Below are 20,059 nucleotides of genomic sequence, written 5' to 3' on the forward strand. Positions count from 1 at the left end.
AAAAATTCTACATTGGAAACACATCCATGTAAGAAATTGTCTGTAGCCCATACCTAAATTGTCATGCGTGCCAGCTGCACAAAGTGTTATTGTAGTGCAGGGGTGGGGATGTCAGGCCCGGGGGCCATTTAAGGTCCTCAAAATCATTTGGTCTGGCCCTTCGTGGGTCCTGGCAGATCTCTAGCTCAGAAGGATCTAAGACTGGTTATCCGCCCCCTCCTGCGGACAGGAATAGCCTCTATTCAAGGCAGATGTGAGTTTGTTTTGCTGAGAAAAGGAACATTTTCCCCCATTGCAGAAGAGTCGTTAGCTATGGAGCTGCTAGGACCGCCCAAGAAACTAATTTTTAAGTTGATAATTTTGTATGGCCTGCGAATGATGTCATAAATATCCAAATGGCCCTTGGCGGAAAAAAGGTTCCCCACCCCTGTTGTAGTGTAACCTGCTGAGATATTGGCCAGCACTTTCCTGCCTGTGTGTGCTGTATACATGAGAAGCCTTAAATGTACACGTATGATGTTCTCTATGTAGAAATAATTTTCATGTAGAAACCTCCTTATATTTGAAAGGGCTTCCATTCCTAATGCAGGCAGTCTGTTTTGTGCCAGCCAAACTGGGGACATAGTTGAGAAGTGAACACCAGTTTTGGGTACAAATTCAGTACACTGCAGCAGCTGGTATGTGTAGTGAGAGGGTAGGTACTACTGCTGTTAGGCAGCAGTTCAGTTCCCTGCAGAATAAAAAATATCAGCTCAATAAGTTTGTAAGAGATGGGCAATTGGAGATCAAATGAGAGCTTTGTCCCTCAAAGTTTACCTTCTGCTACAGTTGGTAAGCAAGAATGCATGATATTGTGCTAAAATAATTAAAATTCTATACCCAAACCATCTGAATTTTGCAGCTGGTAGGAATTATACTTGTTTGCATAATTATTCTTAAATTCTACTTTGCATGGGGGGGGGGAGTTTACATTCTCATATAAATTTTTCTAAATGTTGAGAGGGAGAATGCTAAAGTTGTCTCCAGCCTTGAGAAATCCTTCTAGGCCAACTCTCTGGCTTCTGATATTTCAGCAGGCCTCATCCACATTCTTTCAAACATAGTTTCGTAGCCGCAAGGGCTAGAAACTTTGGCTTAATAACAGAAATTAACAGAGTTGAATTCTTCACACCACGCACGATACCTTTTCTGTGCTGTTTTGTACATATGAAACTGCCTTATTACCAAATCAGACCGTTGGCCTATCAAGGTCAGTTTCATCTGTTCTGATTGCCCACAGCTCTCTATGGTCTCAGGTGAAAGTCTGTCACATCACGCACTACCTGATCCTGTTTACCAGGGATGGTGGGTATTGAACCTGGGACCCTCTACATTCAAAGCAGATGGTGTGCCACTGAGTCACAGTCCCACCCACCTGTGCAGTTCTAATATAGGCACAGTGCAGGCTGTAAGCTCAATCAGAAATTTCCTGGTCTCCCGGCAACAGTGAGCATTAGAAGTGTACATCTCTTCTTTTGCATGCTTTCCCCACTCATAAAATTAAAACTTTGCATTTTATCTTGCAAGGCAGTATATCCAGGTCTTTCACATGCTTTTATTTTCTCCCCCTTCCATTTCTCTGCCTGTCTTTCTTGTCTGTCCATTATTGGTGCATCAGGACTACTGAGCAAGTGAGATTTCTCTGTTTTCTGTTGTAAGTACTCTTTCTTCCTTCCTCGTTCCCTTTTGGGCTTTTTCCCCCCTTGGCCTTCTGTCTCTGCTGCATGCAGTCTTGGACTTTACTTCTTCTTTTTTTTAGTTTGTTGTCTGGTTCCTGTTCACAGCCTCCTCTTAAAAGATGCTATTTCATCTGACAGCTTGGCTTGCAGTGGAATGAGGAAAGAGGAAGATGGCTGCGTGGCCCTCCCAGCATGTCAGATTTGCAGTGGATTTTCATAGCCTTACTGAAAAACGATGTGATCCGTGTCTTTTCCCTTCCCTCTCTTCCTCCTGTATTCCATGTGGCCCTGGCAAAAAAAAATAGGGCTTTTCTCTAATTCCTGGGTAAGGAATTCTCAGATTGTGAACCAGTTTGTCTGTAGAGGCAAGGGGATGGAGCTTCCTCAAGGGTAAATAAGTCTGAACTCCAGAGGTCACGGTCCCTGCAGTGTGTGGTGCGTGGGTGGTATCTGCTCTGTGCTGGCCTTCAGTATTCTGTAGGACCGAGTGAGTTCTGTAGATGAATGCATGGGGATATCCTAGGAACTGAGGTACCTTTCTGATCTGGCCAAACACACATATGGTGGTAATATTCAGAGGTGGCAGAATGGACTGCAACACTTCAAACTACAGGCGAAGAATCACTTTTTGGAATGTTTGTTTTCTCAAAGCAAAGGAGCATCTAAAGCTGAAATCCACCATTTGCAGTTTGATCTGGAACCAGCACTTCATTCCCACTGAATTCCTGCATGAGTGAACCAGGCCTTGGGGCCAAATGAAATGTGATGGCATCCTCGTGGCTGGCACGAGGACGCCACCACCTTTTACAGTCACCTAAGAATAGTGTGGCGGGCTGAGATGGTCTTGTCTCCTCCCTCACCCCCATGCCTTATCAAATGCCGAAACAGCCACACACACACACACCACGACTGTTTTGGCACTTGAAAAGGCTGGTCGGGGGGTGGGGGGGAGACGATGACACAAGCACACTATGTTGCATTTTTAAATGACTTTAAAATGGCCTTGCTGTCTTTGTGGGGACCACAAGGATGCCACCATGTCTAGTCTGGCTCTCAGAGACGGTTGTGCTCTGAGGGAAGGTGAGGCTGCTCTCCCGGGCAGAAAAGTTTGGGTAATGTTAAGAACGGCAGAGTGGGAGGTAGGCCAATCTAACACATGAAACACAACCTCCAGGATGTCCTTCAAATGCCCTAGAAAACTGCCCATTGGATTGGTCCCCATGTTAATTAGTGGCAGGGTAAGCTGTGCCCCCCACATCAAAATGTCTTGAGACATGCTGGAATGTTTCTAGATTTCTGGTTTTGTGCTGGAGAAATTGCCATCTTGGCGGAAAAAAACCCCTCAAAGAACAAGAATGCCGACAGGCTGATAAATTGACAGAAACTAGCGCAAGGGCTAACCAGGGCCTGTGATTAAAGCTCTCTGCTCAAAAGAAAATGAAACCCAAATAATTTGCCAGAATCACCGAAATTCTGCATCGGGAAAAGATGAATCCTGAGACCTGTGTAAGTTTGGAACAGTCTTATCCACGGTATGCTTTATGGCATGGTTGAAAAGATGCATTTCTTGTCTCTCAGAACCAGCATCCAAATGTTATGAGTTAGTTTTGCACAGAGTTGAATAAAGTGAGTTCCATAGTGCCACTATCAGATCTCTAGTTACCTGGCTGAGGTACATCTGTGTGTAAAACAGGCTTGCATGTAAATGTAACAAAGTTACTTACAGATTTTTTTTTTTTTTAGTATACCTGCATTGACTGCCAGAAGATGGGGGGCCGGGGAAAGCAGCTTTCCCAAAGGTTCCTTATCTGGTTGCCTGGAAGAGATTTTAACTCTTCATAGGCGACCAAGTGAATAGATATTTATGATACTGGTGCAAAACCTAAGGGATGATGCTATGTGCTGTTGTATCTCCGAGCATGAGTTGTGCACACTGCCTTGGCATGCATGAGCAACCCTTTAACTCTGGTGCTCCCGGAGATTTTGATCTGCTGTGCTGTGTGCTGTGCCTTTCCCTTTGTGTCCTCCCTTGCAGTGGTATCAGGTGTTTTGTTCCCCGTCTTTGTTCCTAGCAAAAAGGAAAAGCAAGTAGAGACCATCAAGCAGGTGGCATCATGTCTTGGTCTCTTTTGAAGTGCATCAGCCCATTTTCTTTGGCTTGCCCAACAATCGGCAACCAAGCTTTGAGCCAGGTTGTTAGGAATGGAGATGTTTGCTTTAGAAGGCTTCCGCAAGTGGAAACTGACTGCATCTGGAAAAGCAGAAGCAGGGCTAGTGCAAACAAGGCACATAAGACGTAGCATGCCCCTTGCAGGCACAGATCTTCCACTTCAACCCTTAGGTGGAGAGAAGGAGAGAGGCAAGTTGGGGGGTGGGGAGAAGAGGCAAACATGGTAGAATAGTCTTGAAGGGGAAATTTTGAATCTGGAAATGTTGAAGACTGCTGCCTACAGGTTTTGGAGAGGGTGATGGGATCTTGTCCTCTTTCCCTTTCAGGTGCAAATTCCTCTCTTTAACTTCATCTATCTGCAATAAAAAGAATAAAGGTGTTTCTTTGGAGGGCTATTTGGGGAGGTGGGTGAATTACTTAACTGTTCTATGCAAAAAAAGGCTTGTTTCTGCATCAGTCAAGAGAATTTATTTAGGGCTGAGATGTTGTGTGTTGTTTGGTTGTGTGAGTGTATTATTCTTTTGTGGCCATGGAAACCACTCCAGGAAAGGGCACCACATCAGATTCAGTACAGCACACTTTTTAGAGGGGAAATTTAGAGGGAGGAGGAGAGAATGGGATGGGAGAGTGTTTGATAACATAGATCCAGGGCTGGTGGTTAAGGGCGAAAAGTGAAAGCTGGGAAAACATGGACGTGAGCTGTCTTGTAAAAGGGCTGAAGGAGGATATTGGGGGGTGGGATCCATTTAGGTGGAGGGAGTCCTGCAGCTCTTCTGGCACCAAGAAGTCTGTTTTGTACCACCCACACAAAGCCTACCAAACCAGTAGATAAAGGCTGGGTCATAAAACTGGATGGGTCCTGATAGGAGAGATTTGCTTTCTCCTTCAAAAAAATGTGGCTATTTTTCTTTCTAAAGCTGAGATCAGCAACCTTTTCCCAATTAAAGAGTCACCCTTCTTTAAAATTCAGAGCAAGAGAACGACGAGGGGCCAGTATAAGAATGCTCATTTGCATTACTGTAAATATACAGTGTACAAATGTACATTACTGATGTAATTTTTATAATCTGTAAAGTTTCTACAGCTCAAACAATGGTTGTTGCCAGTTTTTATTAGGAAGGGGCACATGTGAGATCTCACAATAAATCTTAAATATAAACAGGAGCATCCAGCACAATTGTTTTACTGGTTTAAATCTGCACATGGTTCTCACTTGGATTTTATTTATTTATTTACCGTATTTATAGTCCGCCTTTCTTACTGAGATTCAAAGTGTACTAAACAGCGTAAACTGATTACAGCCCATAAAATGAAACAGTGAGCTCTGTGTAGGTCAATATGATCAATATGATGAGACATCTAATGAGCAATGTCCTAGGATTACTGAAATCTGAATGAGTATAACCTATTAGGCATGATTCAGAGTATGGCTGTAATGAAGAAAATATTATCTCAGCACTTACAGCAACTCTTCACCTCTATTATTTTCCTTTCTGCCAAGCTCTTTAATCTCATGAAAACATTCTCCTGCCACTCCTTTCTCATACTGAATAATCTAGCTTCCACCTACCTCTACAAGAGACCTTAATTTAGAGATTTCATTTGTACGGAGCCATATTTAGTTTCCCACTGAGCTATGTTTGGCTGTAGAGCCGTGCAGATCCATGCTGTAAAGGAATTAAACCCTTTTTTAGGGAGGATATCAGTTCCCCTTTCCTAACTTCCAGAAAACCTTCTGCATCATAATTACAAAAAAAGATCACAATATTTTGCAAATGGTTCAAATTGGTCTTTCAGTAATTTGTATTTAGTGTTAGCCAGGGATTGGAAACAGTATGCAAACTGTGGTTAAGAGAAAAATTCTGCCTAGCATTAACCTGAGTTTAAACAATGCTTAACTGTGGTTAACAGTGGGTGGGGTTTTCATGAGTGGAATGTCCAGCTGGTGGAGAGGGTACAATCCCGTGCTCTCTTCTGATCCCTTAAACATGGTTAAGGAATGTGATGCTTGAGCTGTTTTTACATGTTACAGTTAAACAGATGTGCACAAACATTGCATTGTTGTGGGGAGGGAACAAATTGTGACTCAGCTTGGCATTTGCACACATATATCACAAGGACCTGGAGTTTGCTTAAAACCAGGAGTCTTTTGGCATGTTCTATGCAGGAGGGTAGGGCAGGAGGGAGGCTTGCGCTTGAACTTGGCACAAGCCATGTTCGTACAGCTTTCCTGTGACGACTGTATGCAGCTATAGTCTCTGCTTGCTGTTTGAGTTGATCGATCAGCAGGGTAATTGCAGCACAGACAGCAGAATTATCTTAAGAATGACTTCGCAGCAACGCAAACTTGAACTGAAGTTTTGGGGTGGCCTTTCAAGACAAGATAGCAGACACATCAGGTGTACATGTGCTAACTCTGAGTGGTTTCCTCTCTTCTGAATCAGTTTTTTATTCTGCCCTGTTTCAGTTTATATCGTGTACTCAGCTGAAGAGTTTTAACCATTAAAGGGAAATCAAATAAATAGCATGTGTTTTGTAAGAGCTAAAATATAGCACTTGTAAGTGCCAGAAAAGTTTTGCCAGAGATTCAGCTAGGTCAAACCATTGTGCTTTGCAAGAACTCTGTGTTCCTGCAATTTGCAAAGCAGTTAAAGTGGGGTTTACAGTCAGCCATAATCTGTGGAGAAGCAAGGTTTTCTTAAAAATATTTTCTGTTTTTAAAATGATTGGACTGTCTGCGTTATAATATCTTCACGCAAACACCCCTTTTTTGAAAACATTAAGCATTGGTGTGAGGGCATTGCGATTTCTGAGCCAGGGTTTGGTGAATATCATGGGAGGCACAGTATATAGGGGTGAGAATCTGAGGCTGCAATCATATGCATGCTTATTTAGGGGTTTCTCATTGAAATCAGTGGAATTTACTTCCAGTTAAGCATGTATAAGATGGCTGTGATCCAAAGTTTTTACTTTATTGGTATCGTTTGTTTGTATGGATATAAACTCCATTCGGATCTGAAACTTACTTTGAATGACCTGTTTTTTATCAAAATTGTCTTATGCAACTGGTAGATTTCAAAGTGTATTTTAGCAGCTATGGAAATGGGGATGTAATTCCAAAATGGTTGGCTCTGCATTCACATTATGAGATTGGAATGGCAGCACAGCTTCTGTTTAAGCAGAAAATTAGCCAGCAAAGGGGGATCTAGGAAGAAGGAAGCCAGCAGCTCAACTTTCTTTCCCCCCACACCCTGCTGGTTAATTGGATGGTGATGGAGGATGCCTGCTGGTATAATTATGTCCTTCCCAGGGGGCTCCTTGATGTCTGACCTGCAGGAGAGAGCTGGGACTGTTATTCGTTAACTTTCTCTTATATAGATGGCTGAAAGTGGATGAATGCATGGATGGAGAAGTAGAACTAAATATTCTAGGAGGACAGCTAGAGCACAAAGTGCTTACATCCCATGTTTAAACTACTAGGATGAACAAGGCAGTCTTCTAGGAAGAACAGTTGCTGTTTAAAACCCACTGTGGTTTATTTACTCTCGCTTTTTCTTTTGCTGTAAAGTCACACCTGACTTATGGTGACCTCTGGTGGGGTTTCAAGGCAAGAGACGTTTAGAGGTGGTTTGCCATTGCCTGCCTCTGCGCCACACCCATGGTATTCCTTGGAGGTCTCCCATCCAAATATTTGCCGGGGTCAATCCTGCTTAGTGTCTGAGATGTGACGATATCAGGCTAGCCTGGGCTATCCAGGTATCTGCATGCAATTAGGTGTATAAATACCAGCTTGAACAAACCACCGGCTAGGTGTGATGTCTGAATGAAAATTGCATAGGAATATGAGACCCAGTGGTCCATCTAGTCCAGCATCCTGTTTCACCCAAGGATCCTCTCCCAATGTTGCATCCTAGCACTGGTATTCAGAGGTTTACCTCCTCTGGTTGTTGAGGCTCCCCTTAGTCAACATGGCTGATGGACTTATCCTCCATGAATCCCTTTAACCCCTTTTTAAAGCCATCTGCGCTCATGGTCATCACTGTAGCCCCAGCAGTGAATTCCAAAATTTAATTGCTCATTGGGTAAAGATGCACTTCCTTTTGTCCATCCTGTGCAACAAACAGGGGTGTGTGTGTCCCCCCATTGGAACCAAACCGAGGTTTCACATTAGGATTTATAGTTTGTACTAACTGTAGTTGATTGTGACCTCAGAATTTATTTGTTCTACAAAATTTGTACCCCTCCTTTCTGCCCTCATCAGAGCCATCAAAGTGGCTAACAGATTAACATGCATAACAAAAACATGTCTTTAAAACCAAACAAAAACATGTCTTTAAAACCAAACAAAAACACATCATTCAAACAATGAAAACCAAACTAAAACGCATGTACAACAACATAAAAACAACAATTAAAACATTGGGCAGGAAGGAGGGATCACTGGGAATGACAGCTGAAACAAACAAAAAAAAGCCTTTACCCACTGGTGGAAGATGGCAACAGAAGAGGACAAGCAAGTCTCCCTGGGGAGGGAGATCCAGAGTTTTTGTTCCGCAACCGAGAAGGCCCTTTCCCAGGCTGCCACCTGCCCAATCTCAGACCCCTTAAAAATGTAACGTATGAATAAAGCAAACAGGTGTTTACAAATGGGTTATCATAAAGGTATACTCCTTTGGAAGCAAGGATTAGCTGACAGTAGCAGACCTGAAGTTGCCCTGCATTATGTGTGAAACATCTGGAAATGTGGATATTTTAAAGAGGAATAACTTCGCTTGAACTCTGCAGTTGTTGCTGGTCTTCTCTCCCTCCATCCCTCCCTCCAGAAGGAACATATCTGAGGCTGCCTTTCCTTGCTAGTCATTGAAACCTGCATTTTCAGCAGAGTCCGTTCAAGTTTGCGGCCTGCTTTTCTTTTCGCTGCCCAAATGGCAACCTCATCTGTCTCTCCCATCCTTTTCCTCCCAAGAAACAGAAAGCCTAATGCTGACCTGTATTCCTTTTCTCGTTGCAGGAGCGGCTGCAAGGTGAAGAAATATGAAACGCAGTCTCTGGTTCTAGATGTTTGCACTAAGGTAGGGCCACTCCTTACACTGTTATCCTTGTGGAAGCAAGCTTAGATTGGGGGAATGCAATGGCTGCCAATTAATTGCACATTCCTAAAGATGGGAATTCCTAGCTATATCCCTTTATCTGGATCCATTTTGGATTGGGCCAGACAGTCTGGAATCTGATCCAAAATGCATTGGTGGGGAACAGAGTTCTAAGATTATTGTTCTGCTCGCACTTTTTCACTTTTCCAAAGTTCATTCCATCTCCAGCCTTGGCATTGCTTGCTAGGACTTCTGTAGAAAGTACAGTTTTGTTCATCCTTAAGGAGCTTGATGTGCAAGTAGTAAAGTGATTTGTATATTTATTTACATGTTTCTACCCCACCTTTCTCACCAAAGCAACTTTCCACATCCCTCTCTTCACCTCCATTTTATTCTTGTTAACAACAATCTTGTGAAGTAGGACTGAGAATGACTGGCCCAAGGTCGCCCAGTGAGCTTTCATGGCAGAGTGGGGATTCAAAACTGGATCTCCCAGATCCTAGTCTGATCATCACTCTGGCTAGCTTTTATTATGAGCTCTTTATGGTTCCCGTTGAAAATTGCAAAAAAAAAATAAAGGCCTTCCCCAGATCTGGACTGATGGACTCAGCCCTGTTTAAACTGTCTCCTTAACTGCACAGGATGAAGAAGATGGAGCGCTCCTATCCCATATCCCAGACCTTACTAGGCTGGATGGACGTGCCACAGATGAAGAGAAACTGGCTTCTACGTCCTCTGGTCAGAAGCCAGCTGAGTCAGAGGTGAAAGGTGAGCCCGAGGAAGACCTGGAGTACTTTGAGTGTTCCAATGTTCCTGTGTCTGCCATAAATCATACGTTTTCATCCTCAGGAGAAGGTATGAGTACCATTCTTCTCTTCATTATACCTCTCGCTTGTCTAATGCTATAGATCATAGAGCATGTGGTTCTGGGAGGGCTATCATATGGTTTATCAGTTTAATCAATTAATCACTTGCCTATTAAAAAACACTACATATATGGATAATGTAGGATTGCCAGGTGACCTCCCGTCCAGGTACTGTCCAGGACCAACCCTCCTTAGCTTCAGCAAGGTTGCTGTATCATGTCTCTTACAACCATATCCTGGGATCCACTTACTTAACCTCCAGCTCTCTGTCAGTGGTTAGTAGTCATGGCAGATAAATGGGACCTCCAGGTTCTGAGGCAGAAAGAATGTTAATTTCTGGAAGATGAGCAACAGGGAGAGGGCTGTTGACTGCATGCACTTCTTGTGAGTTTCCCAGAAACATCTGCTTGGCCTCTGTTGGAATCAGGATGTAGACCTACGTGGACCTTTGGCGGTCAAAACCAGTAGGGTCCTCCTTATTTTTTTCTGCCTGCTTTGCCTGCCTTACCTACCTAGCTATTCTACTGTACCTACCTATCTTACCTATCTCATTCTTAGGTTCCTGCTGTTACGTTCCTATGCATTGCTGGAACAGCTAGCTATTGTTAATATTTACTTTTTCGCATCCTTTTTATAGGAATGCTGCAGATCCAAAACAAATTAAATGAGTGTGCCCAGAAGCTTGTGTTCCATTTATTAAATTTGGCCTTCACTTAATAATCTACTAAAGATTTACTGGACTTGATCTACTAATTCAGTACATAACCATCCTCGGTTCTTTTTTTTTTTGGGGGGGGGAAAGTAGGCTTTGATTAGTGGTAGGTAGACCTGCCCTGACCCAAATGATCTGGAGTAAACAGATTAATTTGTAGGATGCCTGCTGAATATCTAACAGATTGGGTCCGGAACACATCGAGTCTTTAGGTCCTGTTGTGTTCTTACTGCTAAACAAGGCTTAAAGGCGTCAGTGTTCCTGGAAGCCCTCCTTACCACTCTCACTCCCCCATATCCACATGTTTTTAGACTCACCAAGATATGGGGAGAAAGCACAGAGGGCTTCTGGAGGTACTGTGCAGGGCCTCAGGCTCTGCATGCTGTGGTGGACATTCTTTTCAAAGTCAAGGGATGCTCAGGATCATTGCAAATGCAGTTCTTATGATATTCACCATTTTTGGACATTGTAAGAGTACTCTGTAGTGTTGGGGATGCTGAGAGCTATGGAAATTTTACATCCCAAGTTCCCACCAGCCATGCAAGCCCACCCCTGGATACTGTGGCATTCAAGGCTTCGGTCTGTGCTGCATTGGTCATCAAGGAGCCTCGCTGCCATTGCACTTAGTCCCCGAAAGGTCTCAGCGGTGCAGAAGGCTTTTGGTAAATGTAGCAGTATGGGTGGGGCAATTCTGGATCTGTTTTAGACTGGACCTAGAGTTGCCAGGTCTCCTGCTATACCAGGAGACCTCCCACCCACACGCTATTTTGACTACTGGCACCTGAAGTGCTGGCGAGAGGAAATGGGGTGATATTGGTGCGTGTGCAGGTGTTGCACTGGTGTGATGATGTCACTTCCGCCGAGGGAATGGGAAGCTCTAGGATTTACAAACCTCTGTGGTTTCACCATAGAATTTTAACACCCCCTCAGTAGGGTATAATGCCATGCAGTCCACCTTCCAAAGCTGCCATTTTCTCCAGGATAAGTGGAATAAATGTTTTAAATAAATGTTTTAAATAAATAATAAGCAATTTATGTAGTCTAGAGATCAGTTGTAATTCCAGGAGATCTAGAGGTTGATACACCTACCCATGCTGTCAATTCCAGTTTTCACCAGAAGTGACATTAGTACATTGGTGCAAAACTGGTGCTCTATTCCTCGCCCCTTAAATTGGCAACCCTAATTGGGCTGGATAGTCTGACCTGAAATGGATGGGGGGTGGTTTGCACTTGGAGGGGATTCTAAAATCCAGTATCTTCACCCTTTCCTGAGCTCACCCCATCACCGATTTTGACATTACAGCAAACATCTTCACCGAATAGACTAGAACTGTTCAAATTGTTAGGATTTCAGACGTGCAGCTTTATTAATGCTTTAAGGAGTTAGATTATGCAGGCAGTAAAAGTTAGCTTTTATAGTGAGCTCTTAATGGTGAAACCCTTGAAGGCATTTTCTTGGTACTTTAAAGTCTGTCTGTGCTGGGACCATTCCTGGCTGTGTTTTGTGCTCCTTTTTCCCAGTATAATTTGCAGCCAGTGCATTTAAACCTAATTAAAGCCCAGGCAACAATTAATCAGTGTCAGTGATCTCCAGGTGCCGGCATCTAGAGCTGCCAGGCTGAATGTATGTGGCCATTACTTTCTTCTGCTTTAAAATCCTTTATTTTGAAGCATACGAGAGAGCTGTAAAATGCCTGGAAGTGGGGTGGAATCCTACAGGCTTATTTGTCTCCGCAACTGACAATAATGCAGGCAGTTAACTAAATCATGTTGGTTAGCTTGGGTTTACAGAAATGTAATGAAGTGGGTTTAGCATTTCGAAGGCAAACAGGACCTTTATTTATTTAATGTATTTATACCCTGCTTTTCAGCCATATTGGTTCCTAGCGTGGTTTAGAAATAAAGTCTGCAACATTTTATGATTAGATTTAGTTGCTGAGATGCCATTTTCCTTACCTCCGTTCTTGTGGCCACCATTTCTCCTCCCCTTTGAGGGCTTTCTGGGAAGTTTAAAAAAAATAAGTAGATTGCTATAGCTTTATAATGTTGTAATGATCTATTGCAACAATGTACTAATTCCCAACTTCTGTTTTGTTAAAAAGTTAGTCTGTAGCCTCTTTTGTTACAGTTATAAGGAGAAAGTTGAAGGTTGCTGTGAAGAATGCCAAAAATCCAGGAGGCTGTTCTTGCCTTAGAGGCAATTAAGTGACAGCTAAGGAATTCTGGGAGTGGCTAGTGAAATTGTAGCATGCAGGACTCAGTGATGAGGGCGATCAGCACTGGAGTTCAGCACAGATGGAGCTAGTGAGAGTTGTGGGCTGTCTGAGGAACATTTGTCCTCAGGAGTAAAAATCAAAGGTTGGGTAATGAAACTACATAAAAATCAAAGGCACACGATTTAAGTTGTTAGGTCAACATAGGATCAGCAACTGGTTTATAGAGGCAGTATCTCTTAGGCCATTTATTCATGGAAGGTTTTGCATTGGATTTGCCACTCTTTAGATGCACTTTCCCCCCATCCATATTCTCAAAACTCAACAATAAGACGCCATGCAGAGTTTTGAGAATTCAGATGGGGAAAATGTGCATCTATAGAGTGACAAATCCAATGCAAAACCTTCCATGAATAAATGGCCTTAGTGTTTAGAAGTTTGTCTTGGTATTGAAATTGGGAGATAGCGCTGAAAGAAAGAGAGTTCTCAAAACCAGGGGGAGGGAAGTCAACTCAGGTGTGTTGAGTGATCCCTAAAGGGTTGAGGAGAATTACTCTCTAGAGTACAGAGTGAACCCAGTCCAGTTTAGGATTAAACTGGTGAAGTGATTCCAGTAGTTCCTTACTCCAGAAACTGAAGTAACTGAAGTTTCAAGTAATCTTAAGTGAAATCTAAAACTAGAAACTGTCAAACTTAAGCAAGCCTCTCAGACAGTGAAACAACTATCTAGCATTTTGAAGTGAATTTTTACCATCTGAAACAGCCAAACCTCTCTTGTGTACATATATTTAACGTGAAGTGCCTACTGTTTATTTGTTTATGACCAACCTTTTACCGTTCTGAAACCAAGTTTGCCTGTTTAAATCCTCACCCTATGTTGCTGTTATTAATAAAATCTGTTATTTTCAACTTTACCTCACCAAGCCTCTAGAGTACCATCAATTACTGACAGACATAATTTCTTTGAAAGTCCATTCTCTCCCTCCATCTGTGACAGTTGTACATTTTCCTTTATATCTCCACAGTGGAAAGTGCTAGAAAACTTACTTTTAGAATGGAAGCTGGGAACTGGTACATCATTGCATAGATTGTTATAGCGCTACAGTAATCCAGCTATTTTCTACTTTTAAGAAAACGCAAAGCCTCATTTCAGAGGTAGAGTGGCAGCCACAGATAGCTGAAACAAGGGAAGCACAGGGAACTCTTTGTGTAAATGTTCCATTGCCGCTTTTGTTACAACAACAGAATTGTCTCTCTGTAGAACAGGTTTTCCATTTTCAGGAAATTTTTATCATAGAGCAGTCCAAATGTGATCCTCACCCTGCAGTATGAAGTGGGTACAGTCCATTTGCTCATCTCTTTCTTCTCTGTCTACGAACCTAGCTCCCAACGGCTCCTCTCAAAGTCTTTTGAAAGATCAAGCATGAACACTTTTCTCCTAAAACTGCTAGGGACCTATACAAGACAGATTTCTTGCTGGAAGGAACTCACAAAGGTGGCATCACAAGTAATGTGAAGTCCATCCTCCGATAGATGCCAGCATTGTTGATGATGGGCTTCTAGATCAGAGCCTCACCATGGATCTCAAAGGGTGTTGCTCAAAGTTAGTCAGCGTCCAACAGTAGTTTTCATTAGGCTTAAGGGCCAAAATACATTTTTCCACAAACCCCAACACGATGCAGATCCTCTCAAAGTCAGACAGCAACTGCTGGGAACTAAGTTCCCCAGTGTGCTGGGGCCTGATTCGGATTAGGATTGTGGTGCAAGAGGAAGGAATGGCTTCAGCCCCCTCTCCCCGCTTTTCATGATCTAAAATGGACCTGTGAGGCATTATTTGCCCGCTGGAGGGTTTCGTGTACTGTATCAGAACCCCTGCACAACTTGTGGTAAAACATGCAATTGGCCTCTAAGGCTGATGCCTCCACTTGAAGTAGCATGGCTGTAGTTGCAGAGGAGACCACACCCCTCTATTACATTATAGAGTTCTGGGTCAAAGACATGGGAATTTGGTTTCTTCTGACATGGTTAGAACCTCCTCTTTCTTCTGTCTGTCAAACACCTTCAGAAAAGGCTACATAGATTACAAGCTAGACCATGGTTAGTTTAAACTGTGTTGTGCAATAAACTGGCTAGCTTATCAGAGATAAGCAACAAATCTCAGTTTGTGCATAACCCCTAGCTTGCCTGCTTCTTTCTTCTCTTCCCCCTACCAGCTTGAGAGGTCATTTTTCCTATATTGCTGTCTTTATGGGAAGTTAGCTCTTGGGGCAGTGTACTCAGCAAAGGGTGGTTTGTGAATTCAGATCTCACAACAAATCAGAATTAATACAAACTGTGATCTGTGCAAACCTTGGTTTGCTGGACCATCTGCATTCAGTTTTCACCACTAACTGAAGTTTGATCAAGCCATGGTTTATAATTCATGGTTTATTGTATCATCTGCATACAGCTGAAGTATTCTGTGACCCAGAAAAGACTAGATGTTTTTCTGTTTTCCTTGTTGCTCCCTTTCCATGTTCTTATAGCCAACTTGTCATTTGCTGGGGGTGTCAAGGATTACCTCCATGGGGCCGTTCCAGCTGATGGCTTGAGGAACGTTCATTACCACAGTGGAGTGAAGGGCGAAGGACTGACTCCATTTGATATCCCTGCTGTTGGCACAAGAACATCAGTTGCCACAGCTAACTTTCCACATGCAGGGAGGTTTACTTTTTCCCTGTAAATGTGAAGGAGTGCGTTCCCTTACTGCTGCTTGTGCTCTATTTGACAAAATCCATTTTGAATATCCATTTGTTTTGCCTCTGTAGCACTGTGGCTTTCAAACCATGTTCCAGAGAACCCTGGAGCATGTCAGAACTTTACCTTAGCAACAAGATGGCCGGCAAGGTTTCTTTAAAGACAGCTGGTCCACCACCATTTCTTCCCCCCAACAATGCATATGGTGTGTTCCAGGTAGTCCTGTCAGATCATGTAGTGTGTGCGAGGCTAAACAGATCAGTCTAGTATCCATGTGAACTGAACCAAGCATCTGTTCAGTTCAGTTCATACAAATCCTCCGCACCATGGATATTCCCTCTGCAGAAATGGTTGCCTAACAGTTTGCAAATCACTGCTTTAGCAGACAATGCAGGATTCAGGAACCCCCGTGGCTGGATAAAGAGACACTGCAAAGGCATGTTCTCTGTCTCTCATTTACAGCTGGAGATGGTATTTATTTGCCCAGCGGATAAGAATAGAAGGGGACGTGTGAAATTTGCAATTGGCGTGTGGGCCTGGCTGGTCAGATACTTGCATTCTTGCCATTCTGAGGGAAGAAACAGCTGCTCTTGACCACCTCATGCAAATACCAGGAGGGCGTTATGTCCCATTCCATTGAGTTGCCGCCTCAGAAGGTGGGGTGCGACAACAGCTGTTTCTCCTAAAAAGCAGTAAAAGGAAGGGGAAGGGGGAGAATAGGGCAACAAAAATATAGAAGGACCTTTATTTGGGAGATGCTTATTTTCTGCATGTAGGGAATCTGGTGCAAGACATTTTGGTGTCTGAGACAGAAAATCCAAGTGTTGTCTCCTCCCCACCCTGGCACAGGTCACAATTCACCAGGAAACTTTTTCTATTTGAGCCTCAATGAGCTGAATGGGAGCAGCACCAGAGTAAATGGGGCTAGCCTAAGGAAATGTCCCCCCTCCCTTTTCTGAAGGCATTTAGAGCAGTATCCTGTGTGTGGAGGGGGTATCACAACAACCTGGTTACTTAGGTTAGATTGAAGGTTACCCAGAGTGTTGTGGGTAAGTGGAATTTGAACACAAATCTTCTGAGTCCAGTTATCTGTTTCACTACACCACACTGGTTCTTTCCTGAGGTGACTACTTCACTTTGTCCAATGGTAGAGCCTCTTCTGATTTTGTATCTGCCCAGGCCAAGGGAAGCTTCACAGAATGCCAGAGAAAAATGGAGTTGCCGCATAACCAGTTCAGGTCCCTGGTATAATATGTGCATTCCCAAAGCCCTGTTGCCATATTTGTGCTTCATATTTTTAGATGTTAAGCTTAGAAGGGTGTAACTCTACTTAGGACTGTGCTGTTAGCTTACTGTGCAGTTCTGGTGGCTCCATCTTAAAAGGAACATGCCATAGAAGGCAACCATAATGATTAAGGAAGTAGAGAGCACCTTCCCTGGGAGGAGAGGTTACTCTTTGGAGGCTTGTCACTTTAGAAAAAGATGGTTAAGTGGGAACATGATAGAGGTTTTATGCATGGCTTCAAGAAAATAGAGTTTTTCTTTTGTTATACTGGTATTAGAATGTAGCTATACCCTGTGAAGTTAATGGGTGGTACATTAGGACAGTTTGAAAAAAAGAACTTCAAACCATTCATAATTCCATGCACACTTTTTCATATCATCCAGTGCTTCTACAAATGCCATACTTTGTATGAATCAACAATCAGTTGTCAGTTGCAGGATGTTTGTGAATGAAGTAATGTATATGTGCATTTGTGAACCAGTGTCAAGGTTGCAGCAAAGTGCAGGGGAGTAGAAACCCTTTCAGCCCAAACACAATCTCTGACAAACTACACCGCTCCGGGTTTAAACTGCACAATACATTTTTTAACGAGTCAGGTCCACAGCCACAGAGCTGCTTCAGAGAAGGTTGTTGTTAAAGTCTGCAGGGAGCCGATCTGACTCAGGACCACAGCATGGGGGAAGGAGAGGCTCCCTCACTCTGGTGCCATTTTCCAGAGCAGAAACTGCAGGGGGGGGGGAAGCAGTTATTTACATAACTTTGGAGCTGCACGTGCACCTGAACCCAACCAGTTAAAAAAGCATATCATATTGTTTGACCCCAAGTGTGTGGAGAATAGCAGAGACCTGGGATTGCGAGCAGACTGATGCTTCCCTTGTTCCAGTGAATTCTTTGCTAAGGTGCTCTCAGAGTGTGTAACCCACTTGTGTTCTTTCACTTCAGGTTTTAGTAAGGAGCCATCCTGTAATCTGACAGAGAACAGTGGTCCCAGCAATATATTGGTAAGTGTGAGGGCCAGTCTGTCCTCCATGGGAAATACAAAGCAGCTCCATCTCTATGGGCTGTTGAAAGCTTCCCCGCCCCATTCTCAGTGGATCAAATCCTTCAGCTCTGCAGAGTTAAGGCTTCTTTCACCCCACGTTTGTTGCATTTATATGCATTTATATCTACATTGCGATTCTGCAGGAGTACCAAACAGTCATTGAGTGCTGCATAGTCACAGAATATGATTTTTCCCAAGAATCTCCATTTTAAAAATTATTATTGTGGATGGCATGATTTTTCTTACTTTGCATAATTTAGTCCGCCTCCGCTAGTTGTAGAGCGGGTCAAGGAGATGCTGTTGTCATCAGAATAGCATCTCAAAAGGCATTGCCTTTTCAAGAATATCTTTGCAGTCATCAGGGAAAGAAACTTGCTGCTGCTCAGTGGTAGAGCATCTGCTTGGCATGCAGAAGGTCCCAGGTTCAACCCCTGGCATCTCCAGTTAAAGGGACTAGGCAAGTAGGTGATGTGAAATGCCCCTGCCTGAGACTCTGGAGAGCCGCTGCCGGTCTGAGTAGACCAGTACTGACTTTAATGGACCAAGGGTCTGATTCAGTATAAGGCAGCTACATGTGTAAACAATGAAAACTGAAACTCTGAGCAGGCTGAATTGTGTTCATTTGAGGCTGTTTTCTGTTCTCCCGGAGAGTCTCAGAATTCATGAACTCTGTAAGGCTGTACTAGAAGAGGCAAGGGCTACCCAAAAAATTATTTGCACTCTCATTCCCTAAAGCAGAGTGCCACTCGCCTAACCTTTCTGAGTAGAAGACTGACCTTCCATCTGATAACCATAATTCCCACCTCCAGATCACTCCCCACACAGAGGAAAACTGGCTAAACAGTCCTGCCCTCTCCCATAAAAGCGGAGCCTTCAGGCTGGTTGGTGTGAAGTAGTCATTTTTTTTTAACACTGCCCCTTTGTTTGCCATGCAGCACAACCTGCCATGCAGGAGTGGGTGAGGATAAAATGAGAGAACCCCGTGTATGATGCCTTGAGGTGCTTGAAAGAAGGGCAGAATATGAACATGTTTTTTAAAAAAAAAAAAGATTTGTGGAAAAAGCCTGACTGACTCTGGGTCTGGTCGGTGGTTTCCTGCCTTGCATTGTAAATCGGAGGCTCAGGCCGGTGCCCTCTGCTGGCAGCTGCGTAGAGAAGGCCTCTGCTGTGCTGCAGCGTGGCAGAGTGTGTGACTGCTGAATAGAATCGAATCCTTTTATTTTTTCTGAGACCAACTGGGGCTGGCTTGTACTTTTTAACAATCCCCATACAATTATAAGGAGCCCCGTGGCGCAGAGTGTTAAGCTGCAGTACTGCAGTCAAAAGCTCTGCTCACGACCTGAGTTCGATCCCGACGGAAGTCGGTTTCAGGTAGCCTGCTCAAGGTTGAGTACCCAGCTTACTGGGGGTAAAGGGAAAGATGACTGGGGAAGGCACTGGCAAACCACCCCGTAAACAAAGTCTGCCTTGGAAACGTCAGGATGTGATGTCACCCCATGGGTCAGGAATGACCCGGTGCTTGCACAGGGGACCTTTACCTTTACTCTATACAATTATACAATTAAAAATAGCATTTTTTTTTTGCTTTAAATAAATTGTGAGCCAACAAACTGTCCATAAAAAGCTCCATTGATGTAGTATTTTTTGTGTGTGTGAAGGTGTTTTTCTATTCTGCAAGTAATGCATTGCCATTTGGGCTTATTAGTGATGGTGTTCATACACACACAAACACATGCACACATATAAATTGTATTTTTAGCTCATTGTAAACCTCCTTGGTAGCATACACTGAAAAACAGAAATGTTTTATATAAAGAATTGGGGGCATCTGACCTAGCTTTTTTTCCATCCCACCATAAGCTGTGTCTTTGAATGTGTAGCACACAGGCCTATGGCTTTGCTTTCTTGTGTGTCTGACGTTATGGTTAAAAAGTCGCAAAATGTTCATGTTGCATCTGATCAAAGGCTCAAAACTCTAAACAGAACCTTTCATTGTTAGTTTTGTAACTTGGAGTGTGTGTTGGGAGTTGGAGATGTATATCAATTTGTTTTGAACCCCTTTGCTTTGTGTATTTTTTTGGTCTTTCCCACACTTACTGTGATATTCCAGATCTATAAAACAAACCAACGAAATCCCAACAAAACCTAGCTGATAAATACCTCTTGTCTAGTCAATTTAAGTTTCTCTGGAGACAAGTTTAGAAAACCATTATTACCAAAACTCTTT

General features: G+C 43.3%; 1 protein-coding gene across 1 annotated transcript in view; it reads left to right on the forward strand.

The window, feature by feature from the left end:
- Positions 1 to 20,059, forward strand: part of TACC1 (transforming acidic coiled-coil containing protein 1) — a 59,228-nt gene that overhangs the window by 28,685 nt on the left and 10,484 nt on the right. The window contains exons 4-7 of the mRNA XM_056860253.1: positions 1,658 to 1,693; positions 8,900 to 8,960; positions 9,620 to 9,833; positions 17,733 to 17,791. Coding sequence (XP_056716231.1) covers positions 1,658 to 1,693; positions 8,900 to 8,960; positions 9,620 to 9,833; positions 17,733 to 17,791 — 370 coding nt within the window. The remainder of the gene's footprint in view (positions 1 to 1,657; positions 1,694 to 8,899; positions 8,961 to 9,619; positions 9,834 to 17,732; positions 17,792 to 20,059) is intronic.

Source organism: Euleptes europaea, chromosome 14, assembly GCF_029931775.1.
Source record: "Euleptes europaea isolate rEulEur1 chromosome 14, rEulEur1.hap1, whole genome shotgun sequence".
NCBI lineage: Eukaryota > Metazoa > Chordata > Lepidosauria > Squamata > Sphaerodactylidae > Euleptes > Euleptes europaea.